This window comes from Saccoglossus kowalevskii, chromosome 4, assembly GCF_978046115.1.
Source record: "Saccoglossus kowalevskii chromosome 4, keSacKowa6.1, whole genome shotgun sequence".
NCBI lineage: Eukaryota > Metazoa > Hemichordata > Enteropneusta > Harrimaniidae > Saccoglossus > Saccoglossus kowalevskii.
Genome location: NC_140644.1, coordinates 28,145,106 through 28,169,485, shown reverse-complemented (window position 1 = coordinate 28,169,485; position 24,380 = coordinate 28,145,106). Strand labels below are relative to the sequence as shown.

The window sequence follows — 24,380 nt, the reverse complement described above, 5'->3', positions numbered from 1 at the left end:
GACCATGTTGCGAAAAAATATCTACCTGGCATCTAATTGTACAAAACATGTAGGCATTAACAAAAAGGGGAGTTTAAAAATTGTCCACATTGTATCAGTGTGTCTTTGTTCAAGTCGTTGTAACACTGAGGACAAACTAATTCTCTAAATGTGGTTCCTATTATATTAATGCAAACTCTTTTTCCTTTGTCCTTTCTGTGTTTATCTGAATCAATTGTTTAATTATCGATCACATTTATGGCAGCATATGTGACTAATGCTATGTGGTTTATTTTGTGTGTCATATTCAGATGTGCAGCACTTGAAGGAATGCTTACATTCATTGGTATATGAACAACAACAGCTAGCCACTGAAGCAGCAACTACCACGCTGTCTTCAACACGGTTGCAGCAACGTCTAACAGTGTTAGAAAGATACTTCACCGCCCTGGCAAGACACAACCCTGAACAAAGACATGCTCTACAGAAAAAAACAGATGGACCAATTGTGAAGAGTAGTAAAAGGTAAAATTGTTTTCTCATTATTGTTTTGTCATTTTACAAGTCCATGTTGTATATGATTTCTACTGTATAACTCTGATTTAAAAACTGTATTATCTGTTAAACTTTTTTGTAGTCTTGAAAATGTATAGTAAAATGAGCCATGATTTGGAATCAGCAGTTTTTTTTATCTGGAGTACCTAAAAGTCTTGGCATGCTGCTTGCAATGCTGTTACAAATCCTGCTTTAGAATACACTTAAGGTAGAGATGCAGTTTACCTGACAGGTATTTTAATTAGTTAATTAGGAAACCAAGATCACCTCCCTTGTCCACAAAACTATATATTTTCGGAAAGCTTATTGTATGAATTTTAAAATTTTGTTAATATTTTTTTTTATGGACACTGTAGTTTGAAATATGCACAAAAATGTGCAGCAGCTCAAATTTCACTACTTCAAGTTTATGCATAAATTAACACCAAGGCTAGTTGTCTGTACGATTGTTGTGACACTGTTCAATCAAAAACAATGCCCCAACAGTGTTTTGAAGATAAACACATTATCAATCATTTGTGAAAATTTCAAAACAAAAGGTCAAAGCGTCTAGGAGCTATTGTTTTTTAAAGTTCTGGGATGTGCACTAAAAAGAAGCTGAGATAATTGCTAATTTGCATAACAATTCACTCAGTAAGAAGTTTGCTAATGCTCATAATTAAAATGGCTGTAACAGTTCCAAATTTAAATGTATTATCGTTTTGTTAAATACAGTGCATATTATGAGATCCTGTCATTTCTTTTTTTCACCATGTTTCTTTTTTATTATTTATGTACAGCCTTGCTAAATCTTGCTAAGCATTCAAAAGAGAGGATGTTTGCACCTGTTATCTATATTTTAAAATCGTTTTTTGAGTATGTTCCACTATTCACAATTCTACAAAATTTTAACAGTCCATAGACTGATTGGATAATAAAAAGCAAAAAAAAAATTTCACTCCCAAGTGCCACAAACCTGCATCTCTACCTTAATACAACTAGCCTTGGAAGTATGAAATGTTACATGTTCAGTTTGATGGAGTGTAAATGAATACTATGAAAAACATGTATAAATTTAGAAAGAAAGGGACAGTACAACTTGAGAAGTGGGTGTTCATCGAACTAATCTCTGACTTAGTTCTGTTGATGCCCAAAGCTGCTGACAATTTGATCACAGCCATTTCTTACATAAATGCTCAGCAGTTTGCTCCCAATTTTTGACCTAGATATCTTACAAATACAGTATTGTTACATTTGGTATACAGTCCACACTACTTCATTCATCAATTGCTACAAACTTAATATATCAGATATATAATCACTGTTCCCTTTTTTAAAATCTTGAAAATACTGTGAAAATTTGCCCATTTTCCCCTTGAAATGTTTTTTCTGCATACAAAATGCATGGAAAGTTTTTCAAAAGACAAAATTTCACTGAGAAACTACAATTGAATCTGAGAAAATTGGGCGAAAATAAGGCTTAGAGCGAACACTGTATATAATATAGTTATAAAATAAAACTCATCCTATTTCACCTTTCTATTGACTTTTTGTAAAAATCTGCAGTGGTTAATTCTCTTATTTTGACAGTGATTCCAGCTTATTCCTTGCTCTTTGTTGATATTGCTTGACTTATCACTCACACAAAGTAAAAACTTTTATGGTCTGACTTGAATATGTCTTATTTCAACACCTTAATTTTTTCACATCTGGTAATTTTTGGGGAATTTCTACACATTTGTTGTCAAAATATTTGAAAAAAATTCTAGAAAAAGTTACGCAGGTTTATTTTGTGATGTGCGATGGATGTTGACATTGACATTCAAAGGGTCAAAGGTCAACACCAAAAAGTGAACACAGTGTTAAATACAAATAATTTGTTTGCAGTGCTGCTAAGATAGGTGAGAAAGCCACCACTGGTCTCGCTAGAGTTGGGTCACGTGCTGCTCTATCATTCGCATTTGCATTTTTACGCCGGGCATGGAGAACTGGTGAAGATGCTGATCTGTGTAGAGAACTCTTACAAGAATCATTAGATGCCATGCGTTCCCTGCCAGAAGCCACTCTGTTTGATGAGACTTCAATGTCCAAGGTTTGGTTAGAAGTGGTAGAAAGGGCTTCTAAATTCCTTCGATCAGTTGTGTTGGGGTATGTGTTATTTTATATTGTTAAAAAATAGAAGTATGACTACTAATCTTATCATTGTATCATATATGAATGTGATATTATATTTTCCGAGATATGCACAATCAAAGTAGGCTATCACTATCATTGGAAAACTAAGTTGTCATTTGTCATCTAATTGGCAAATACTGTATTTATTGTCCAGTCTTATTGTTAATCACACCATCTACGTGTTGTATAATGCATAATGATAAAGTTGAAAGCAGAATCCTGTCTGTGGTTAAGAACAGATTCAATACAGCAAGGATGACAATTCTTGTCTTCATGTTATTAAGCAGAGAATAGGGCTGTCCTAAAGCTGTGCAGATGTTGTAAGTGTATTCATGGTTTTAACTGTACATTATATCCATACATCAACAGAGATCTGAATGCAGGTGCTACTGCTAAAGGAGCTAACACCATCCCAGTTGGGGACCAACATGCTGCGTTAGCTTTGCTGTTGGAGCTTTCCATGCAGAGAGGAACACTCAGTGAAATCCTCTGCTCTGTACTTTTGCTGCTACAACTCTGGGAGTATGGTCAACAAGAAACTGACAATAGGAGCAACTCTGCGGGTACAAGTGCACCTTTGGTTCCATTACTTCGCAGATTTCAGGAAGTATCGGGTATGAAGTCTAAAGGACCGGAAAGTCCAAAGCTAGAGGAGGTAGGTCTGGTGGGTGGATCTATATGTTGATGCGGTGTAGCTAATGCTTGCTCAGTGATTCATATTGTATCATCACTGCTCTCTTTACAGTAAAATCAATGGAGGTTCTAAGAATTATTGGAACAAACAGTTACTTATGACTAACTTGACTGCGTTGTTTCATGACATGCACGCAGTTTAGATCATTCATTAACTTGTCAGATGAGAGTAAAGTGCATTTTTGCAAATTGATATGATATGCTTTAATATTTCTCAAATTAAATGCTATGTAGATAAATGAGAAATGAAGAATACAGTATTTGTAAGTAGCGCTTACACTTACATAAGCTATGAAGTACTTTTCAATGATTTAGCATACTATAAATGCAATTGTTTGTCTATATGCACATCTAATGGAGATGAGCTTCTGATAGATCAAATACATACACTAGATTTGCAAATCATCATGTTGAATGTGTTATCATGCAGCGCCATCAAGTCTAGAACAAAGCAAATAACAAGTGTTTCGCAAAGTTTTGAGTGATCTTGCTAATAGGCTGCGTAGAACTGCTGTAAATTGGATCAGATTTTAAATTTTCAGAAAAATAACAGTGCAAATTTCACAAGTATCTTGTCGATTTTGCTAATTTTATCAAATCATGAGATGTTGTTTACAATGCTTTAAACAGTTCTCTGCACCCTGTTATGCAAATGATTAAAAAGCAGGTTATGTTAAAAAAGGGTTGAATAACTTTTGTGTACTTACTTCACTGTTACAGTCGACAGGTAGTCTCAAGATAAGTCCCACAGATTGTTTTCTAAGATATTTACAATTACCTAAAGATGACGATGCATCGGTGGATCTCAGACAGTCTGCTGTTGTTATCATGTCACATCTAGACAGACTAGCAATGCCATATACTCCACCATCGGCCACACAAAAGGCAAGTACCACTTTGTTCTGTAACTGTCTTATTAAAATACTGTTTCCAATAAGAGGCAGTACAGAATAGCCCAAAACTTGGCTGAGTTTTTAAGTTTATTAAAACTTACTATGATTTGTTACAACTAACATTGCTTTTTTGTCAGTGAATCCATTATTAATATCATGGTTTTTGAGTTGAGTCCCAGTAAATGTTCAATTTTTGTGTAAGTAACAACATGATGGTTACATATCAAATACAACAAGTGTGACTTTTAAAACAATTTTTATACTTGCGCTTATTGATTTAGGTTTCCTCCTCGGCTAGTACATCACAGGAAGTACTTGGATGGGGTTGGATTGCATGGATTGGTGGCAGCACAGCTCCATGTGGCCCTTACCCTATAGAATCTCTTGGTGATCTTGGTATTAGACAGATATGTTGTGCTGAGAGATGTTTACATGCACTCACTAGTAATGGGAAAGTCTATGTCTTATACTATAGCTCTGATGTTCAGGTATGTACTTTATCACATTATGATATGATACATCGCTGTAGGATGATTTGCACTGCTCTGTGTTGTGACCATATTTAGATTATTGTGTACACTCTGAGAGAAGCAAATTGTTTTTTTAAAGATGATAAAAATATTTTGATTCACATTTGGTCACCTTTACTATAGATTGAATAGATTTATTTTGGTTGAGACAGAATCACATTTGAGAGAATTTACTTTATATTTCACACCATGAGAAGAAAGGAGTGTTTTATCAAACTAACATTTTGGTCTCTGCTTGCATTTCATTTAAATCAGATGATTTTTCTGAAATTATGAACACCATTAATATGAGACAGTTACATCATTCTAATCAAACTTACCATATTTGCTTTATTAGACTCAGTGCATCTTCAAAATTGTTTATTGTATGCTGGATCGTCTTCTAAGCTCATTTATGGAAAATTTTCTCAGTGAAATTTGCCAATCTATGAAACATTTCTTACAGTTTCATGCATAATAGTGTTTTTTGGGATGAAATCACAACATTTCTCTTTCTAAATGTTCTTAGTCGGAGCACAAGTGCTGGATTATTGAACATAACTTATTTTGACACACCTGACCTCTGTCATTTATTTAATCAGTTGTTACCAATGAGTAAATATGGTATACAATATAGAGTAGCTTTTACACTTTAGAATTGGCTGGTGGCTTGGGTTTTATTCAGATAATGTTACAAAGAAAAACATCCTTGATATTATGTTTTCTCCAGGGTCCTCAGTTATTAGAAAGCATTGCTGACAAAGAGTGCATAAAGATTACATCTCATGCTGAGGGTAAACATTACATGGCATTGACATCAGATGGTGATGTATACTCCTGGGGTAATGGTGATGGTGGCCGTCTAGGGCATGGTGACACTAAGTAAGTATTAACACAAGTTACATTTAACATCTATATAATAATTTTCTGTGTGTATTAAAAATACCTTAGTATATATTTACTCGGGTCATCAAGAACTATGGCTTTCATAAACGTTTGTTTTTGTGACTGCTCTCAAATCATCAAACAGTGATAATTGTAGAGAAATATATCAACTTAAAGTACTATGTAAATAAAAAAAAGACTTGTTATCTGAATGGGACTTTTTTTTTCAACAGATATATTTGTAGATAGGAATAAAATTAAAATGCAGTGTAAAGACGGAGAACAACTTGCAATCATTTTGGCTATTATACAAAGAGTTATTTGACCAAATCACTGCCAGTGGTCACTGGTTACATCCAACATTAGAGGTCACTTTGAATGTAAAGTGGCCTCCATTTAAAATTAATGTTTTTATGTTAATGGTATGTTACTCTTGTTCTTGTAGAAGCTTTCAGTATGTTTCAAAGTGCTGAGATTGAATCGAGAAATCATTTTGGCACCCCACCCACATTTGTCTAATTACTTCTTTCATTATTCTGTACAGTGCTCGAGATGAACCAGTGTTGATCCAGTCACTCTGTGGTAAACACATCACACATATATCCTGTGGTAGCACATACAGTGCGGCCATCACATCCCAAGGTGAACTCTATACATGGGGTAGAGGTAACTACGGCAGATTAGGACATGGTAAGTAGGCAGCAAGTCGCTTGTGATATGACTGCTTTGACTTGCGGAATTCTGTGTACAAATCTTTTGTTTGGTTACATTTTATTTGAGACATAGTTTTTTATGTTTTGTTCCACAGGTAGTAGTGAAGACCACAGCACACCATCATTAGTAGTTGGGTTGAAAGGTCAAAGAGTGATTGACATATCATGTGGAAGTGGAGATGCCCAGACCTTGGCCGTTACTGAAGACGGTAAGAAAATATTTTCCACTAATAATTGTACTGTCAATCACTTTAATTTAAAGATAAAGTTTGGCAAGTCTGTGAAAATCGGGACAATTTCGTAGTTGTAAAAATTTCACTGAGGTCTAAAGAGTAATTTTTATCCTCACTAATGCCTTGTCATTAATGCCTAATTTAATTTCTAGCAGTCATAATTAAATGTTTCACATTATGTTGTGATCAGATGTCTTCAGTTATTTATTATATACCATATTGGTTCTATTAGTAGGGCATGCACTTATGTGTCTACAATCAAAATGAATCATATTGTGATAATCTATTATATGAAATAAATACATTTGGTTTCTGTGTGCTTCTAATAGAACACATACGGTATAGCTTCTCCATTATGGTCATTAACAGCTTAATTATTGAAGAACTTTGCGTTAATTGTGATTATTTATGGAGCAGTTAACTTGAAATTGTATGATACTATTGACTTGGCACAATACACATGTTAACATAATTGGGGCTTTAAATTCAACTCTAGGTACAGGTGTATGTATTTTATCCCAGTAACTATATTTACCATGCTGCAATGCATTCATACATAGCCAGGCTGTCAGACCATAGATTGTTCTCTGAAATCATGTGTTTTCTATTGGCAGGTTCTGTGTGGTCATGGGGTGATGGTGATTATGGAAAACTAGGGAGAGGTGGCAGTGATGGCTGCAAAACGCCTAAAGTCATTGATAAATTGAATGGCCAAGACATCATAAAAGCTTTCTGTGGTGCACAGTTTTCAGTGGCTCTTAGCAAGGGTGGTAATGTGTGGACATGGTAAGTAGTCACATTTCATAGTGTTTCTTTCAAATGACACTCAAACTTATAATATAGTTACACCTATTACAAACCAGACACTTTTAGTTAGTGTTTCGATAACATGTTGCTGGAAATTGAGAAAATTGAACCAGAACTGCTATTACATTTCCACAGGGGTAAAGGAGATGGCTACAGACTTGGCCACGGAACCGAGGAACATGTGCGTCACCCCAAAATGATAGAAAGTTTACAAGGCAAGAAGATTGCTGACATACAAGTGGGATCCATGCACGTACTGGCTAGGACTGAAGATGGGGAAGTTTACTGCTGGGGTAGAAATGATCAGGGCCAGTTAGGTGATAACAGTCTAACCACCAAGTCAGAGCCTACTCTTATGAATGCCCTGGATGGAAAGAATATATCGGGTGTGGCATGTGGACCATCACAGGTAGGTCCACTCTACTATATGTAGTATGATGTCGCCGCAATTTAGGGAGGTTATCACGTCTGATTTTTTACTAGCGATTACAGTAAATTTATGGTTAAATGATAACATCGTATACCTTTGCAATGATTTGTGATGTTTTACATGAAAATATGTAAAGACATGAATTTGTACAGTAAAAATAAATAGAACATTGAATGTCAAATTGTCACCTTGTTATCCTACTTTGCATCTATGTGTATGTACATGTGGAATGCATTATTTTTTTTAAGTGCGTTGTCTTTTCATTTTTTCTCTCTAGAGTTTCGCCTGGTCAACCAGTGGTCACTGGATGGTGAGTTTACGAGTGCCGTTCTGTGTCGATGTCTGCAGATTGACTTTTGATTACTTAGATCAGTTACTCCGACAAGTCTGTGATGACCTAGATGGTCGAACTGACTGGCCGCCACCACAGGAGAAGGAGTGTATGGCTGTTGCTGGTTTGAATCTTCTTCGATTACAGGTATATAAGTTTAAAGTTATATAAACTAGTGATCCCTTCTTACTATAAATGTATATTTGTGTGTACTAATAATAAATTCTACACTATAGCTCATTGCACAGTGTTGTTATTTGTTAATAGCTGGCAATCTGCTGTGATAATATTGTTTTTATTAATCAGGAAATATACATGTATATTAATAAATAACAACAGTAGCTATATTCTCTTCAGATGCTAACCAGTCCTTGCCAAGTACCTGTGTATACTCATGCACACAAATTGTCTACAAGTGCAACCTATGATATGCTGACATGTGTATTTCATTAGAAGTACACCTCTAATGTGTAACCACTTGTTTAATCTAACTATAATTTAATTTAATGCAAGTCCCCCCCCCCTCCAGCACTTTCTAAAGTAGACTTCTGAACCTTTTTTTCCTGACAGAGATATGCATAGTGACCATCCAAAGTTGCAGGTTCATTAATCTGTAAAGAAAATATGTAAACAATTTTTCAGTTTATGTTGGTGGTCACATCAGACAAGCAACCTTTTATATACAGGCCACTCTACATGTAAATTGTGTTGGCATTGCCTGAAGGGGGGTCACTACTCGTACTGTCATGTGACCTTTTATACAAAGATCAAGTTATACTAAGATGTGCACCATCAGAAATGTTTTGCACTTTCACCTTTTATGATAGTGTTCTTAACATGCTATTGAACATACAACAAATGATCTTAATAGTTTGATTACCGTGTAAGTGTGATTGTTTTTTTTTTCTTTAGTTGCATGCTGCAATAACACAGAATGAAAATCCAGAAGATCTTGGACTTGGTCTTGGTGGATCTCTACTGTTTAGTCTTAAACAGCGTGTTGTTGATCTAGCCAGTAACGCAGGTGTGCTATCAACTGTACAGATAGCAGCTCAGTCAACACTGCAGAGTGGGTGGTCTATTTTACTACCAACAGCTGAAGAAAGGGCAAGAGCTTTGTCTTCTTTACTGCCCTCTGCAGGTAAAAGTGAGAAATACTTTTGTTTTTATAGAATAATATACACTGTCATTGCATTGTTTCACTTGTGCTTTTTAATCCTTTAAGTGCTATAGACTTTCCTGTACAAATCAACAGAATCTTAATTTAGCTAAAGTGCCAACAATTTCAATATGAGATTATTATTTCTTTAAATAAGCAACTTCTTGAATAAGCAAAATTATGGATTAGCTAAATTAGCTAAAATAAGATGCTAAAAAGACATGTTTTACATATTAGCACATAGGATTCACCACTATCTTTTGTGTACGCAGCTATTACATTTCCCATCACATACAAGTGCTATCCCAGGGGTTGCACAGTGCGGCTTTAAGGACCCAAGTGACATTTTTTTGGATTCATGAAAATTGTCTTTCCAGAAATTAAAATACTGTATAATACTTTATTCTCACTTGTAATTAATTTTCGCTGAAGGAATGATTCAGTAAAAATAAAATCCAGCGAATATACTTTTTTCCCTATATTTTACATTAAACTTGTCAAAAATTAGTGAAAATAAATTCCATAAGAAACACCAAAAAAGTCGTTTCAGCAAAAATTAATTCCAGCTGAAATAAAGTATTTTACAGTACAGTGGATTTCCCTCATCAGCTGAGATAATATGCTAATTAGTATGATGGTGTGCAATAATTTGCAGCTGGAGAAAACATCACCATGACGCCCGGTCGTCGTTTCATGATGGACCTGTTGGTGAGCAGCTTGATGGCAGATGGCGGATTAGAGTCTGCATTACGTGCGGCCATAAAGACTGAGGTGAAAGATATTGATGGTATGAATGAGAAAGAAACTGAAGAGGAAGGTTGTGACAAAGATATCACAGAGGGACTTGGCTTGCCCACAGCTAGCAAGAGGGAGGAGAAGAAAAAGGAAATAACAAGTAAAACCAAACCAGAGGCATCAAAAAAAGAAGACAAGAAAATAACAAGTATACCATTACTACAATTGGTACAACAGTTACTAAGGTTAGATACCAATATAAATATTTTTTACATTGACAACCATGACACTGTAGCCAATCTGTTCTGGGAGTATAATATTTTTGGCAGCTAACTTTGTATTGACCAATTGTTGGTTATGATGTTCTTGTTGGTAGCATATTGCTTGTTTACCCAATTATTTTGGAAACAGCAATGTTGAAGAAAAATTTATATATATATGATGTATACCATACATATATCCTTGTGAAAATGGACAACTCTTTTGAAAAGTGCGAGTGAAATGAGTTCAATTGTATTTTGTTACCTACTCAATTCACCCCATGTCAAATCCTAACTCGGGGATCGATTTTGGCTCTCATTATTAGATTTGTAAGTATGTGATGGCTATTCACAGTGTTTTACATGAAGACTGAGTTTGAAAACAAAACCTCTATACAACTACTAACCTTTATAACAAATTTTTGCAGGAATGCAGCTAGTTATACTCTGTCCAAACTCCAAGATCTATCTTTGGACGTCTCAATGGAAGATCTACCAAGGTCATCTAAAGTTGAGAAATCAACATCTCTCGACTTATTGCTTAGATTTCAACGCCTTTTAGTCGGTGAGCTCTTCCCCAGAGAAGAGGAGAAAAACAAAGCCGGATCTTCCACTGGTATGTAGAGTGGCTTTTATGTCAAATTGTTGAAATGCTTATGTTATACAAGTTGTATTTTGTAAGGTTGATCTGTTTTGTAATGCTTGAATATATCTGTGTTCGAATAAGCACTGATAATTTTAGCTATAAGAAACCCTAAACTGTTGAAATATTGTATCTGTTCGTTGTTGAAGATGTTTCATGGTTTAAATTGTACAAACATCACTGACCTTAAAGACCTTTACAAGATTATAAGAACAGAAAGCACTCTCCATTGTCAGTGTTATCTTGTGTGCACTTTTGATTAATATCTTTAGTTTTTCCATGTGAATTGAGGACACCAGTAGAATGTTTATTATTTGCTTCTAATAAATTAAAGTGTTTTATAGTATAGTATATGAGGACAGAGAGGTCATTGATTTTTAACACTCAGTTATTGTTATTTATTCTATAGATCCTGAATTACAAGGAGCTGCATCATTGATGTGCAAATACATCTCACTACTGTGTTGTCATGTTAGTGATGTCTTATCAGTAGCAGCCAGTCTAGCTAACAGCAGTGCAAAGCATTTTGCTGCAGTGGCACACGTCATTGAGTCAGATATATCAGGTAATGCTGGTCATGTTATCCTAACCACTTGAAACATACAAATATAAATGATAAGATTTAAATGATGCATTAAAGTTATTTTTTTACTTTTATATATTTTTGTGCCAGCCTCTCCTGACTTTTTTGTCTTAGGTACTAATTGCAAGTGCTTGAGTGCAAACCACTTACCACTCTTCCAAACTATTACCAGGAAGGCAGGGCATACTGTACTCTGATTTATGCTGCTGACTGACCTTTAATATTTTCTAAAGTCATAATGGATTCCAAATGCAATTTATGAATTTTTATGCTTTCATACTCATGCAGTAAGATTTGTTTGTTCTCATGACTGGGAACATGGAACCAGGAACCTTCCCGTTAGTAGTTTATTGCCCATCTCCAATAATTTGCTCTGTCAATAGTTTCATCAATGGTCAAGCAACATGGAAAGATGGGTTAATTTACTTACAAATATATAATAATAATGGATTGTTAATTATTTGCCATACAATATTCATATCACTATGTTTTTTATTACAGGTGTTTTACTACCTGAGTTGGTTGTATGTATGGTGTTATTACAGGTACACTCATCAGCAATCATGCAATCATGCCAGGCTGTACCAATGTTAGGCAGTCTGTTAGAATTGTTAGACAGGTTTAATAAACTTGCACCTGGACTGGATAAAGAAGATTCTGAGGACCTTGCGTGGCCAGGTGTCATAGGTAAGTTATGTTTAATATTTTATGTTTAATTTACTTACAAAAGTTCTTCTGGTGGTCAAGTACACCCCTACCCCCACCCATTTCCAATTATGCATCAGTTCACATTGTAATATATCATTAAATCCTCAGCTAAGAACATATATAGTAATAACCAGAACAGAGGAAGTGATGACGTTCCCTTGATACGTAAAGCTGATTTAGAGAATCACAATAAAGATGGCGGATTATGGATTGTCATTCATGGTAAAGTTTATGATGTGAAAGATTTCCAGTCACAAGCACCATGTGGTAGCGATACACTTTTAAGATTTGCTGGTAAGTCACTCTGTAATTCTCACGAATACATATTGCTCCGTGTGTAAGGTTTGTTTTTCTACAACTTTAGTTTTTGATCTTTTGAAAACCCATCTATTAACATCAGTTGCATGTAAGCACATAAAAAAATACACTAATCTCCTAATTCACATATGTTCATTTTTCAAATATCTAAATATGAAATATGTTCACTGATAGCTCGGGATGCCACAGAAGCTTTTGAGGAGGCAGAGCATTCAGCTGAGGCCCGGGAAATGATGCAAGCTTTCTTTGTTGGTGTTTATGTTGAGGTAAGTGAACTGTAAACTTAGATTATTCTTTATATTTACATTGCCTGTGGTGTTTGTTTTGATCTTTCAATCTACCTTCCATTCACCTATGTATTATATGTTGTCTGGTTGTTAGACCCATATGTAAGTTTTGCCAAGACATTGCAAGGTTACAATTTAGACAAGTTTTGACTCTAATATGTAGGCAGTGCATAAATAGAGTGCAGTGAATACCACTCAGATTTAAACACAGTGAGAGAACAAAACCATTTTCAAATTGTGAGCATTCTACATTTAAATACAGTGCATTATTATTTGATCAGAAGCATACAATTAAATTTGAGATTCGAGCACCCCTATTAAATATAGTAGGATGTTCAATATGCAAAACACTACAGGCAATGTTCTTAAGATTAGTACAATGTTGCAAGGGAGTTGGAAGATGGCTGTTATCTTGATCAGTTTATCCTATGCATACATACACACATACAATAATTTTGTCATCTAATCAAAGATGGCTGACTGGTGTCAATTTTAGTTGTTAAAATAAAACACTAAAATCAGATATTTGTCCAAAATCAGACCTTGGGTATGTGTTGTTTGATTTTATATGCTTATATTGTCTTTAAGATTAAGTACACAATGGGTACTGTACATTTCAAAAGGGAGACTCATTTTTGTTGTATTTATTCTTGTTTTTGACCTCACCACAGCCTGAACAAGATGTTGTTGTGATGACTGACACTAGCAGTATTTCCAGCCCACTCATTGACACAGAGCGTGTGCTTGGTCTCTTGCTGGGACTCCATGCCAACCACCAGGCTCACAGCTTACCTATCACGTCTGTAGAAGAAGATTGCCAGCTGTGGTTGAAGTCAGATCTCTTTATGGGAGGATTACAAGTGACTCATCCAATTGCTAGTCCTACAGATGAAGAAAAGAGTGAAGCCAAAGCAACACCGCTGGGTTTCGCACCAACAAAACATGAAGAGAATCAGAAACTCTTCGCGAGACAGGTGTCCCAAGCTGATCCTTCAGGGCCCTTTCTGCAGGCCATCGCCGAGGGCAGAATGCAAGACCCACATGCAAAGACTTTTCTGTCTTACTGTGAAAGATACTGCAAACATCATAACCTGACAATGCCGATTGATTTCCCCAACGATCACCCTGTAGAGGAGGTGGGACGACTTTTAATGGCGTGTTTGATGAGACATCTGGATCTTGGGCATGCTGCTTTAGCACTTGTTGAACACAGTGGACATGGTGGTCAAGGGGATGCAGCTGGCAGTTCTGTTCCACATCATCATCGACACATTACACTTCCGAGATCCATTGTTGAAATGTGTAAAGTGGTCTTTCATGCCAAGTGTTCTCTCATCAAGGTAGGCATATGTGGTCTTAGTTACAGAAATATTCACCACTTAATCCTTTGTATGTCGCATTTTTTTTGCCAAACTATTGCTGCAGCATTATGCCCATTTTTGTATAATTTCTTTATTAATATTGAACATAATTTCCTGCAAGGGCTTGATCAAAACTGTTAATTCCTCTGTTAAAGTATTATAATATAATCTTGTAGACTCGACAAGACCTTGACAGGTCTTACAAGGAAGTATGTGATCCAGTGTTTGAACGCTGCTTGTTCCTGTTCAATGAACTCAGACCAAGTATTGGTAATGAAGTGTCAGCAATGTCAAGACTTAAGATACTCAGTACACCGCCACGCTGGAGAAGTATAGCACACAAGATGATTAGAGATAAAAGGGCAGCTAAAGGTAATTTATTATAATAACGTATGGTTATGCTTGCGAACTTAAAATCAACAAAAGCACATTAGTTGAATTTATTGCCAAATGAGGTATTTTATTTTTAAGACTATAATTACATATAATTTTAATCAACAAAGTACAAAGTTTTTTGTGATTATTTCAAATTCAAGACAGTGAAACATGCTGGAATTAAATATTTTGATTGGGAACTGTCGTAAATACAGTTGCGGCAAAAATCCTCAAAATCTGTTCATGGGTAAGGTAAATCTTCATCGTTCTACCTTAAATCTGTGTTCTTTGTTATTTGAAATGGTTATAGCAAACAGATATTTTATTTATCACAAGGTAGTTTGTATTTGTTGTAATGTACATCGGCAAACTGTTCATTTAGTCCTGTATATCTCTCTGCTATGAATTACCAGTCACTTTAAGGTAGAGATGCAGTTTATTTGGCTTGCTTTTTAATTGAGTAATTAGACAATGAAGATGGTATTATATATCCAACATGTTATATATTTTCTGAAAGCTTATTATACAAACTTTGTAAAACTTGTCTTTATTTTAAATATCCAGAATGCGTTTTTGATTTTGGGTCAAAAATATGCTTTTTTGGACAAAAGTGGTTTAAAAAAAATTAGCTTAAAAACTTCAAGTCCGTTTGTGGGTAAAATTACATCACTGGATACCTTGGTATACTACTTATTCAAATACATCCACTCATCTCTCTAACGGCTTTCAAAGTCGCACAGCATGACCTCAAAGTTCACTCTTTTCTATTTTTGCATAATTTATATATCCGTGTTAATTGCGGACTTGTTATTTTTGTTCCACTCGCCGTAATAAACTGTCCGGATGCATTTTGAAGGGGGAACACCTTGTCAGTAATGTGTGAGGCAAATGGCCAAAGCGTCCATCAGCTATTTTAATTTAAAACCCAAGAATTCACCAAAAATAGAAGACGAGAAAAAGGCTAATTTGCATATTTGCGCGTTAAACCGGGAATTACTGCTTTGTCATACTTTGTCATACTTTCTAGACTATTGAAATTGAAAGTTAACGTATAGACATAGACATTTTATGAAAATCGTTGGACCAGAACAACTGCTCTTGAATATATAAATCAGAAACACGTCATTCATACCAGTGTTTTGATGGGGTCGGTAAAAACACGTGTCAATGCCAGTAAATATGACGTCATCTCATGAATTATTAAACAGGGGGCGATCCTAGGAAGGTGACCTTTTATCATGATCAAAACATCATGGCTTCTCTTCGATGTATTTTCAATAAAAAATCTACAAGTATTTCAAAGCCTATGGTTTACCGTGAAGAGTATAAAGTGAGATATTAAATTATTTATCCTCAATGATTTTTATGTAGTATTGAGAACCAACTCCAGGAAGCGAACGCACAATAATGAATAATCGCGTAATCCTAGAATCGAAACGCGAAGCACAGAAGTTTTGTTCAGGGTTTCCAATCCCATTTTTCCCACTGCAACATATTTGTTAAAAGAAATATTTGAATTCTGTTCGTTTTTTAAGGAGGCAATTTTTTATTTTTTTCGATTTTGGTAACGCCTTATTCAGGGATTTTCTAAGACAGTCGCAGACAATCAGCGCATGGATGTACGTACAAAACATGCTGTTGTACTACCGGCGACGGTCGCCTGCAAGAAGAGAGCTCCAGCTCCTAATGTAAAAGTCTTAAAATTTCGACCGGTTTTAAATGATTAGTGTTGGAAATCTGACATGTTTTAAGAGTGCAAAATTAAGGTGCATTTTCGGGCGGTCGAATTTTTCTGAGTAGAAATCAGCAAATGAAAAAAATAGGAGTGCTAAACAGTGTGTTCGTTAGTTTAAAAAAAAATGGAATGTCCGTCAAGTTGACGTAAACTTCCCCATTTTTCACGGAAAAAGCAAAGGTCGTGGCCGAGTTGCAGGCTAAAAAACTCAAAAATCAAAACAAAATTATCAATCAGTAAGTATTATGACAAGGAAAACAAAACATCAGACGTGGAGAAGCGGTCAGCGTGTCAAAAGAGTTGTTAATGTATCAAGTACCTCTCTCTGTGATTTTTTTTTCATTGAAATTATTTGCTTGTTTTCAATTAATTTTAGCGTACCTCTGCAATTTATTTTAGCATTGTCAGTTGTGTGCTTCATTGAATTAAACGGAGTTCGTCCGGTTGCAAACAAAGCTGTCTCGCACCACCTAGCAAAACTTGCGAATGATCAAAGTACAGGTACTCATTGGACAAAAGATACACGAAAGTTTGTATCTCCCCGACCCAGTGCAATATATCTGGTTAGAATCAAAGCTCACGTGTCCCTTATTTGAGGGACCAAAATGAAAATAGAAATAGAAAAAAATAAAATAGGACTTTTAAGGTGTATTTTGGCGTCATTTTCGGACATTTCAAACATTCCTGATGCCTAAAATAGAGTCTACAGTGATAACAGCTCATTGTCGAAACGAAGCTTACCCATTCACGCTAGTCACAATAAACATCATACTCTTGAATAGGCGTCAATGACTACGGTAAAACTTAGTAAACAATGTTAAATTATTCTTCACATGCTCAGTTTATTTTTTGAGAACAATTATTTAAAAATAAAATCTCTCAGTCAATCACGCCTTCAGGGAAAGTCACGTTTGGACCTCACATCGATTTTGTTTTTCGTTCGGCGGGCTGATGCCTTCAGTGTAGCTTTTGCCTCTCCCGACATAGAAATCATCTGAATCTTCTTTCTACCTCTCTTTCTTTTCACACCACGCATAATGTAATGATAAAAATTAGGAAAAAACGCTGAGGAAATATAATATTTGGTTTGCTAGCGAGCGATAACTGATTTGAGAATAATTGCACATGCGCGTGAATTGAATGAACTATGACCCGTACAATCTCGATTTGCATATTGTCAATCAAAGGTCCTGTTATTTGCTTACTCATGCAAATTACCCGGTAGGCAATTGGACATAAACATTGCCACGTGTGAGTGTTTTTTATTTTTAACCAGAAAATAAACAGCAATTTTAACGGTGTTCCAATAAGAAATTATTGGTCAAATTTTCACAGAATGTTCTTTAGATAAAAATCTATATAAAAAACGAAAAAAACTATTTTTGATTGAAATTCACAAATAAACTGCATCTCTACCTTAAATTTGTTTATTATACAATAGGTCTGAGCAAGCCAGACAAGAGCTGTGTCAGTGATAGAAAGGAAGATAGTGGCATGACTGTCAAAGTATATGCCAAACACCATGTTAAACATGACAAACCAGCCAGAGATAAGGTAGGAATCTGGCACATGTTATTATCTTAAATACTTTGCAAACCTTTTTGAATTATATTTATATACCGTACAATGCTTTTTTTTGTTACAGAAGACACGTTTTCACAAATTTTGGGAATCAGTGAAATTGTGAAATGTTGTAACAGTTATTGTTTACTACAGCAATACAGAGTATTAGCGACTTTTGCAAAATGTTGTCACCTCGTTTGTAATATAACCATCAAATCAAGACAATTTCTAGCAGTGAAATTAAATGGTTTATAAGTAGAGCAGTAAGCATTGTTAAAATTGGATTCTGATGAAAACTTCTAAAGTGACACAACAGATTTTTCCAACCATCATGTATGTGGTGCTAGATTATGCATGACTGAATTACACAAATTACACTTTGACTTGCTGTTTAAAAGACACATGGACATTAACAATCATCAGCAGCAATTTACACATTATCAATCATGCTTTTTGCCAAATATGAAATTTAAAGATTTAAAGTAAAGCCAGAAAAAAACTTTAAAGCGAACCTAAATGCGGCCTTAATTTATAGTTGTGTATATTCTAAACTGTATTCGAAATAATATTGCAGTGGTTTAATTGCTTTAATTATAACTGTAGCTTGGATAGGCATTTGAAGTGCTTGCAATTAAACACCATGGAGGCCATTCATGGAGGGGAATAAATAATGAACGAAAATATTTAACATCTGGGTACTTTTCAAAGCTATGACGTTTTAGTATCTGATCACATTCGTATACGCCATTGTACATAGCCATTCATGCTGCCAAGCATTGTGTACTAGTAGTATAAACTCAACTTTTATATGCACAATGCGCTTTTTATAACTTGGGTTAGAGCCTTATGCGTTTGAACCACAGTATTCTGAGAGTGAAAGCCCAATTACGTTAAAGTACCGTACTTCCCCGATCGTAAGCCCCTCCCGGGTATGAAGCCCATCCCTATATTTTTACTTTGTATTTATCGAGTTGAGAGCATTCACGATTATAAGCCCAGAGTGTTTTTACTGGGCGTCGACGATATTCTTTAAAATATGCGTGTAAAAGGTGTGTTTCATTTCATAATAATCATGATTGGCATGGTAGTTTGGTTCATGCTTTTAGTTTTATGAGAAAACTTGCTGCTCTCGCATTAAATTCAGAGTGCATGGCGAACGTAAACAACGTGGTTCGCATCCTTTCTATTCTGTCATTTACTCAGGATGAACCCTGATATTGCAATTCTGGAGTAATCCATATTTTTTTGAGAAGTAGCTTTCGAAAAGCCAAAAATGTGATCGTTAAGTCGTGTACCTGGTTATTGGGCATGGTTTACTTTGAGACTATCATGAAAGGCCTAGGGTTTGAACGATGAGACATGTTGGCAACCGAGAAAGGTGTTTAAGTTCTTCCTCCACACTCAGTTTACCCACGATTACTATTAACCGTCGTTTATATTTCGGAAATTGCGAATCGCCAGTTTTTAGGTAAAAAATCATTGTTTTTTCGTTGCAATCAGTGCTACAGATCGCATTTTAACACTGCGGTAATTCACTTCCGCATTGCGTTAAAAAATCATTGTCAATAATCGGAAAATTTCATTATTACGACACATCATTTTGATTGGTTAATGAAAGACATGACCTGTTATGTCAAAGGAAGTTGTTCCAGGTCAAATCGTGCTGAAAAACCTCATGGTGGAAAATTGCTTTGCGTCGTGAGTTTGCGTACGATCGAAAACATAACAAAAAAAGATAATGATAAATGCCTTCGTCCACTGTTTCCTCACAGACCCTACCAATTATTTCACCGTAAATTCAGACGGTATGTAAATCGTATTGTAATAAAATGTGTATGTTTTTTATGAACTTGTTTGTTTCTTCATTGTAAGTATCGTTCAAATCAATGATGCATTTTTTTCTCAAAAATAAGTATTATTTTCTTGAGCCCGGCGTGGTGAACGAATAATTTTTTTGGATAATATTTTGTTGTTTGCAAGATGGTTACAGTGTTTAACCCCAAAACAAAATCATTTTTTCTGAGTTGGTCTTCGAGTACAAGCTCATCCCTTACTTTTCCTTTACGTGTTCATGCCTCTGGGCTTATGATCAGGGAAGTACGGTATACTGTGAAGATTCAGATCAGTCCAGTGTGAGTGATGAGAGTATATCATCGACGATGCCCCTTGTTCGGATGATAGTTTTATTTTAAATTACACGGAAGTCTGTGAACAATCTGCTTGGTGTTCCTGTGACACTTGTCCCTTGATTTGCCAGTGCAGCCCCGTGAATACATGGACGAAAATGTTTCCACCACCACCCTACGAACTCAAGATTGCATACTCCAGCATCCATACTTTGAATAATTTGCATGCCGCACAGTGCACTACTGGAAACAGCATTTATTAGACAGTTAGACAAAAAACAAAACAAAATGCCTGTCTCGATCAATCGCACATCCATAATGTTTGTATGCATAACTTGATAAATACAAACACCAAAATAGTTCCCCTTTAATAAAAATTTAACTATTCAAATGTAACACTGGTTTCCTTTCCTTGTAATTTTCAGCAGGATTCTTGGAAGTCGGTTCTTGGTGCCATCACTAGTGCTCGGAAGTTTAAATGGCTACGTCATCGTATGACTGGTGCTTCATCTGAAATGGCCCTGATGACAAAGATTGTAGAGTTTATTACTCAAGAGGATCCTGTCAACATAGAGAACCTGAGGAAATCATTGCAGTTTCAGGTGAGTTGTAAAGAATTAAAGGATTTCTGAGCTTTCTACATTTTGTTTTCCAGTAATGAGCCATAGTATGTATTAAGATAAATTCTTTGAATTACTTTTCCTAAACCTCGTGCCAAAATTGACTTTGTACTGCTGTGACACATCAACCCATAGCTTTGTCTGTTTTGAGTTTCAACCACTCATGTTGATTTTGTATTATGTAGTGTTCAATATATATCAATTATTGGTTCAATTTATTGTTCTCTAAGATTTGGGTGGTACTCTTATATCAGACTTGTGAGACCCATTCGATTTTAATAAACAAGCAAGGTTAATGGAGTTGATGATAGCTTGGCAATAACCACCTGATGGATACCAACAAATGTTGAGTGTGTGCTCCACTCTTTAAATGCTAAATGCTTGTTTGCTTTCCTGCAGGTTGAGCGAGGTATTGTGCGTCAGAAAGGAATTGAAGCTATGTTAGGACTCGTAGAGAAAGACTTTCTAATCCCGTCGGTTCATTACAATGTATTGTGTGGATGGCAGGGATTACTGCCTGCTATAAAGAAACACAGGTAGATAAAACTAAGGTTTTTACATTCATGTGCAGCAATGGTATTTTTATGACTGTGCATGCAACACCAGTTTGTACATAGCTGCCAATTTTAGATGGCAGATAAAATGCTGTATCATTTACAGGAAGGCTGGATTTACTAAAACTAAAGTATTTCTTCGTGTTTGATGTAATTATATGGTAGTGGTTGCTGTCTGGTACTGAAGCTGTTCTGTTTGGCTACTGAAATAGCTTAAAAAGTTGGCGCTCATTTAAATTTTGAATTTTTTATCATTTGATTTGTGACTACCAGATTGATTTCAGCCAAAGTTCTTTTAAATTTTTGACATACATTTGACCTGAAACAACATTAATGGCTATTAGATCTTCCATCAACAGTGAGCCGCTACCACACTGCCTGAGTAATGTCCACCTGATACCAACCTGCAACCGAATGATACTCGAAATAACCTTTGCCAAGCTGTACACCTGGGCCATCAATACACTGAGGGAAGCTGTCTTGAATGCTGATTATCTATTCAAAACATCCGGCATCAACCCAAATAGTGCATTTGCTAATGGCAATAGTTTGGGTACCTTCCCACCTGCCAGGTTTCTTTTAGCGATGGTGACGATGCTGACATCAGAACACCAGGCCAACAGTCTGAGTCTGCTTTTGAATTCAGGAGTTCTAGGACTAACACAAACTGTACTACGACTTGCTGGTAGGTTTATTATTTATGTGTTTTTCATTTAGCTATGCTGCAAAAGTTTGATTATATCAAAGCCAATTGTTTATCTCCGTTTCTTGCAATATTTAAACTGAAACAGTATTTGTGAATACTGCCCTCTTGTTCCACATTTCATTAAACTTTTGTTTTTATCTTAATTTGGTATTGTTTCTTCACAAATCAGGTCCCAATCCAGACTCTATTGAGGAAGAAGATGATCCACATGTAGCGTCTGTGGTGGAGGAGACTAAATCACAACCACAGCCAGCACCACTTCCAACAAGTGGACCTGAATTAGCTGCTATGATGAAAATAGGGACCAGAGTAGTTCGGGGACAGGACTGGAAATGGGGTGATCAGGTAAGATAAAATGACTTGTTTTTGTAATGTACCAATCAAATCAGTGAGGAGTATACAACAAATGTAAGTGTATCGTATCTGTTTTATTAAAAGTGTAATATAATAATAGGTCATTTGAATGAGTACTTGCACCTCTAATAAAGCTAATCCAGGAATAGATTATGATACTGTAAAATACTTTATTTTCGTTTGGAATTTATTTTCGCTATTTTCGCTGAAGAAATGATTCAGTGGAAATAAAATCCAGCGAATATACCTTTTTTCCTATATTTTACTTTCAATTCATCAAAAATCAGTGAAAATAAATTCCATACAAAACTCCCAAAAAGTCTTTTCCGTGAAAATGAATCCCAGCTAAAATAAAGTATTTTACAGTAAACCATTGTTTAATTAAAACAATGAAACACAATCGATAACAAATTGTAGCTGTTGATTGATATAGGATCCACACACACCACTCATGACTGAAACTAGTTTTTATGTATCGTTAGGATGGGCCACCCCCAAGTGAAGGCAGAGTGATAGGAGAGTTAGGTGAAGATGGCTGGATACGTGTACAGTGGGATACAGGTAGTACAAACTCTTATAGAATGGGCAAAGAAGGCAAGTATGACTTGAAACTAGCTGGCCCTCCACCCATGCAGAATACAGAAGAGGATGACAAAGAAGTAGATATTGATCCAGGTACACATATCTAATTTTTTAAGTTGAAAGATTCTTGAACTTGGTACAAAAACGACCAACACATGATTGACGCTTGTTTTCATTTGCACCAGTCTAAGAATGGTAACATGTTGACTTTAATAGTGGCCAACAAAACCAACATGCTGCAATACACTAGAGTAATGTCCATCGATCATTAAAATTTGATGCAATAAAACCATGCAAAACAGACTAGAAATGAACATGAGTGAATATAAAACAGTGTACACATGCTTCAGAAAATCAAGGAGTTTGTACTTTTCAAAAATTTGGATGGTGAAGCGTGGAGTCACACGAATTATGAATGATTTACGTTTCACCTTTGATGAACAACAGTTCCTTACATTTCTATTCTTTTCATTGTTAACTGATAACCAGCAGAGCAAATTGAAAATAAAATGAAATGCTAGATTTTAGTTAAATAATTCGGCTCTTCTAAAATGGTAATTATTAAAAAGTGGTAAAATCAATGGAGATTTTTTTGAGAGTTTGTCAAAAATAATGGTAATTCAACATTAATGAATGTGTATTTCTGTTTCCAAATCGTAGCACACCCTATATAGATAACCTACTGTGGTGGGAGTGTCTGACATTTGTAGACATGCCTCCCTCACAAATGCTATGTGCTTAATGGTTCAAAAACATACTTCAAGGCAGTACTAAACTAAATTTATTTTATCAACAGCCATCAGTTATAAGAGAGAAAGTAGCCATCCTACTGTGTTGATACACTATGCTGGAGTGTGTTTACTCAGATCGTTGGCAGTGTGTACTGGTGTGCATGCTGAAAACATGCAGAAAGAAGCTGTGCGTACAGTGTGTGGATTATTACGAACACTGGTAGATGCAGGCTGCTCTAATGATTCCAGTAAGTTCAATTCTTACTTACATTACATTCTTTATGTATTTGTATGCCTTGGATGTGGTGTGTGTGTTAAGTATGAGGTGTACATGAAAACTGCACTAGAATGTTTGGATGTTGTGATGCTAGTCCATTATAACCAATATACCAGAGCATTTCACAAGTATTTCATGTCAGTTGTAGAGGTTTGATCATAGAAATTCTGCATAGATTTATTAGTTCTGCCTTTATTTTTGAAAACCATACAAATTTAGCATATAACGCTATACATATAAAGTTGACTTGCTTTTCACAAAAAAAACAAGTTGTCATTAAGCTGTTTTTCATGCATTCCTGGGCCAATTTTATTTAATTTTTTGATCAAAATCACTCATGGTGCGTTACTGATGCATGTCATTTTGTTTCATGATTTTTTTCCTGCAAATGCATGTTTTCTTCCGCACACAACCCACCCTTTGCACCCACCCACCCATCCATAACTTTGGGATATCTGGTGTTTAACTTATAAAAAATCCTTTTGAGAAAGTACCGAAGGCGACAGTGTCATAAAAGTAAT

At 35.5% G+C, this 24,380-nt stretch overlaps 1 protein-coding gene across 1 annotated transcript in view; it reads left to right on the top strand.

The window, feature by feature from the left end:
* Positions 1-24,380, top strand: part of LOC100373582 (E3 ubiquitin-protein ligase HERC2-like) — a 78,491-nt gene that overhangs the window by 12,665 nt on the left and 41,446 nt on the right. Inside the window, exons 5-31 of the mRNA XM_085498050.1 lie at positions 291-504; positions 2,401-2,661; positions 3,058-3,343; positions 4,102-4,266; positions 4,556-4,762; positions 5,514-5,665; positions 6,213-6,358; positions 6,477-6,590; positions 7,229-7,400; positions 7,557-7,830; positions 8,129-8,329; positions 9,095-9,323; positions 9,997-10,321; positions 10,765-10,952; positions 11,389-11,544; positions 12,064-12,249; positions 12,379-12,564; positions 12,763-12,854; positions 13,547-14,215; positions 14,413-14,608; positions 17,788-17,900; positions 20,464-20,637; positions 21,055-21,191; positions 21,569-21,894; positions 22,085-22,260; positions 22,752-22,944; positions 23,648-23,830. Coding sequence (XP_085354176.1) covers positions 291-504; positions 2,401-2,661; positions 3,058-3,343; positions 4,102-4,266; positions 4,556-4,762; positions 5,514-5,665; positions 6,213-6,358; positions 6,477-6,590; positions 7,229-7,400; positions 7,557-7,830; positions 8,129-8,329; positions 9,095-9,323; positions 9,997-10,321; positions 10,765-10,952; positions 11,389-11,544; positions 12,064-12,249; positions 12,379-12,564; positions 12,763-12,854; positions 13,547-14,215; positions 14,413-14,608; positions 17,788-17,900; positions 20,464-20,637; positions 21,055-21,191; positions 21,569-21,894; positions 22,085-22,260; positions 22,752-22,944; positions 23,648-23,830 — 5,721 coding nt within the window. The remainder of the gene's footprint in view (positions 1-290; positions 505-2,400; positions 2,662-3,057; positions 3,344-4,101; positions 4,267-4,555; positions 4,763-5,513; positions 5,666-6,212; positions 6,359-6,476; positions 6,591-7,228; positions 7,401-7,556; positions 7,831-8,128; positions 8,330-9,094; positions 9,324-9,996; positions 10,322-10,764; positions 10,953-11,388; positions 11,545-12,063; positions 12,250-12,378; positions 12,565-12,762; positions 12,855-13,546; positions 14,216-14,412; positions 14,609-17,787; positions 17,901-20,463; positions 20,638-21,054; positions 21,192-21,568; positions 21,895-22,084; positions 22,261-22,751; positions 22,945-23,647; positions 23,831-24,380) is intronic.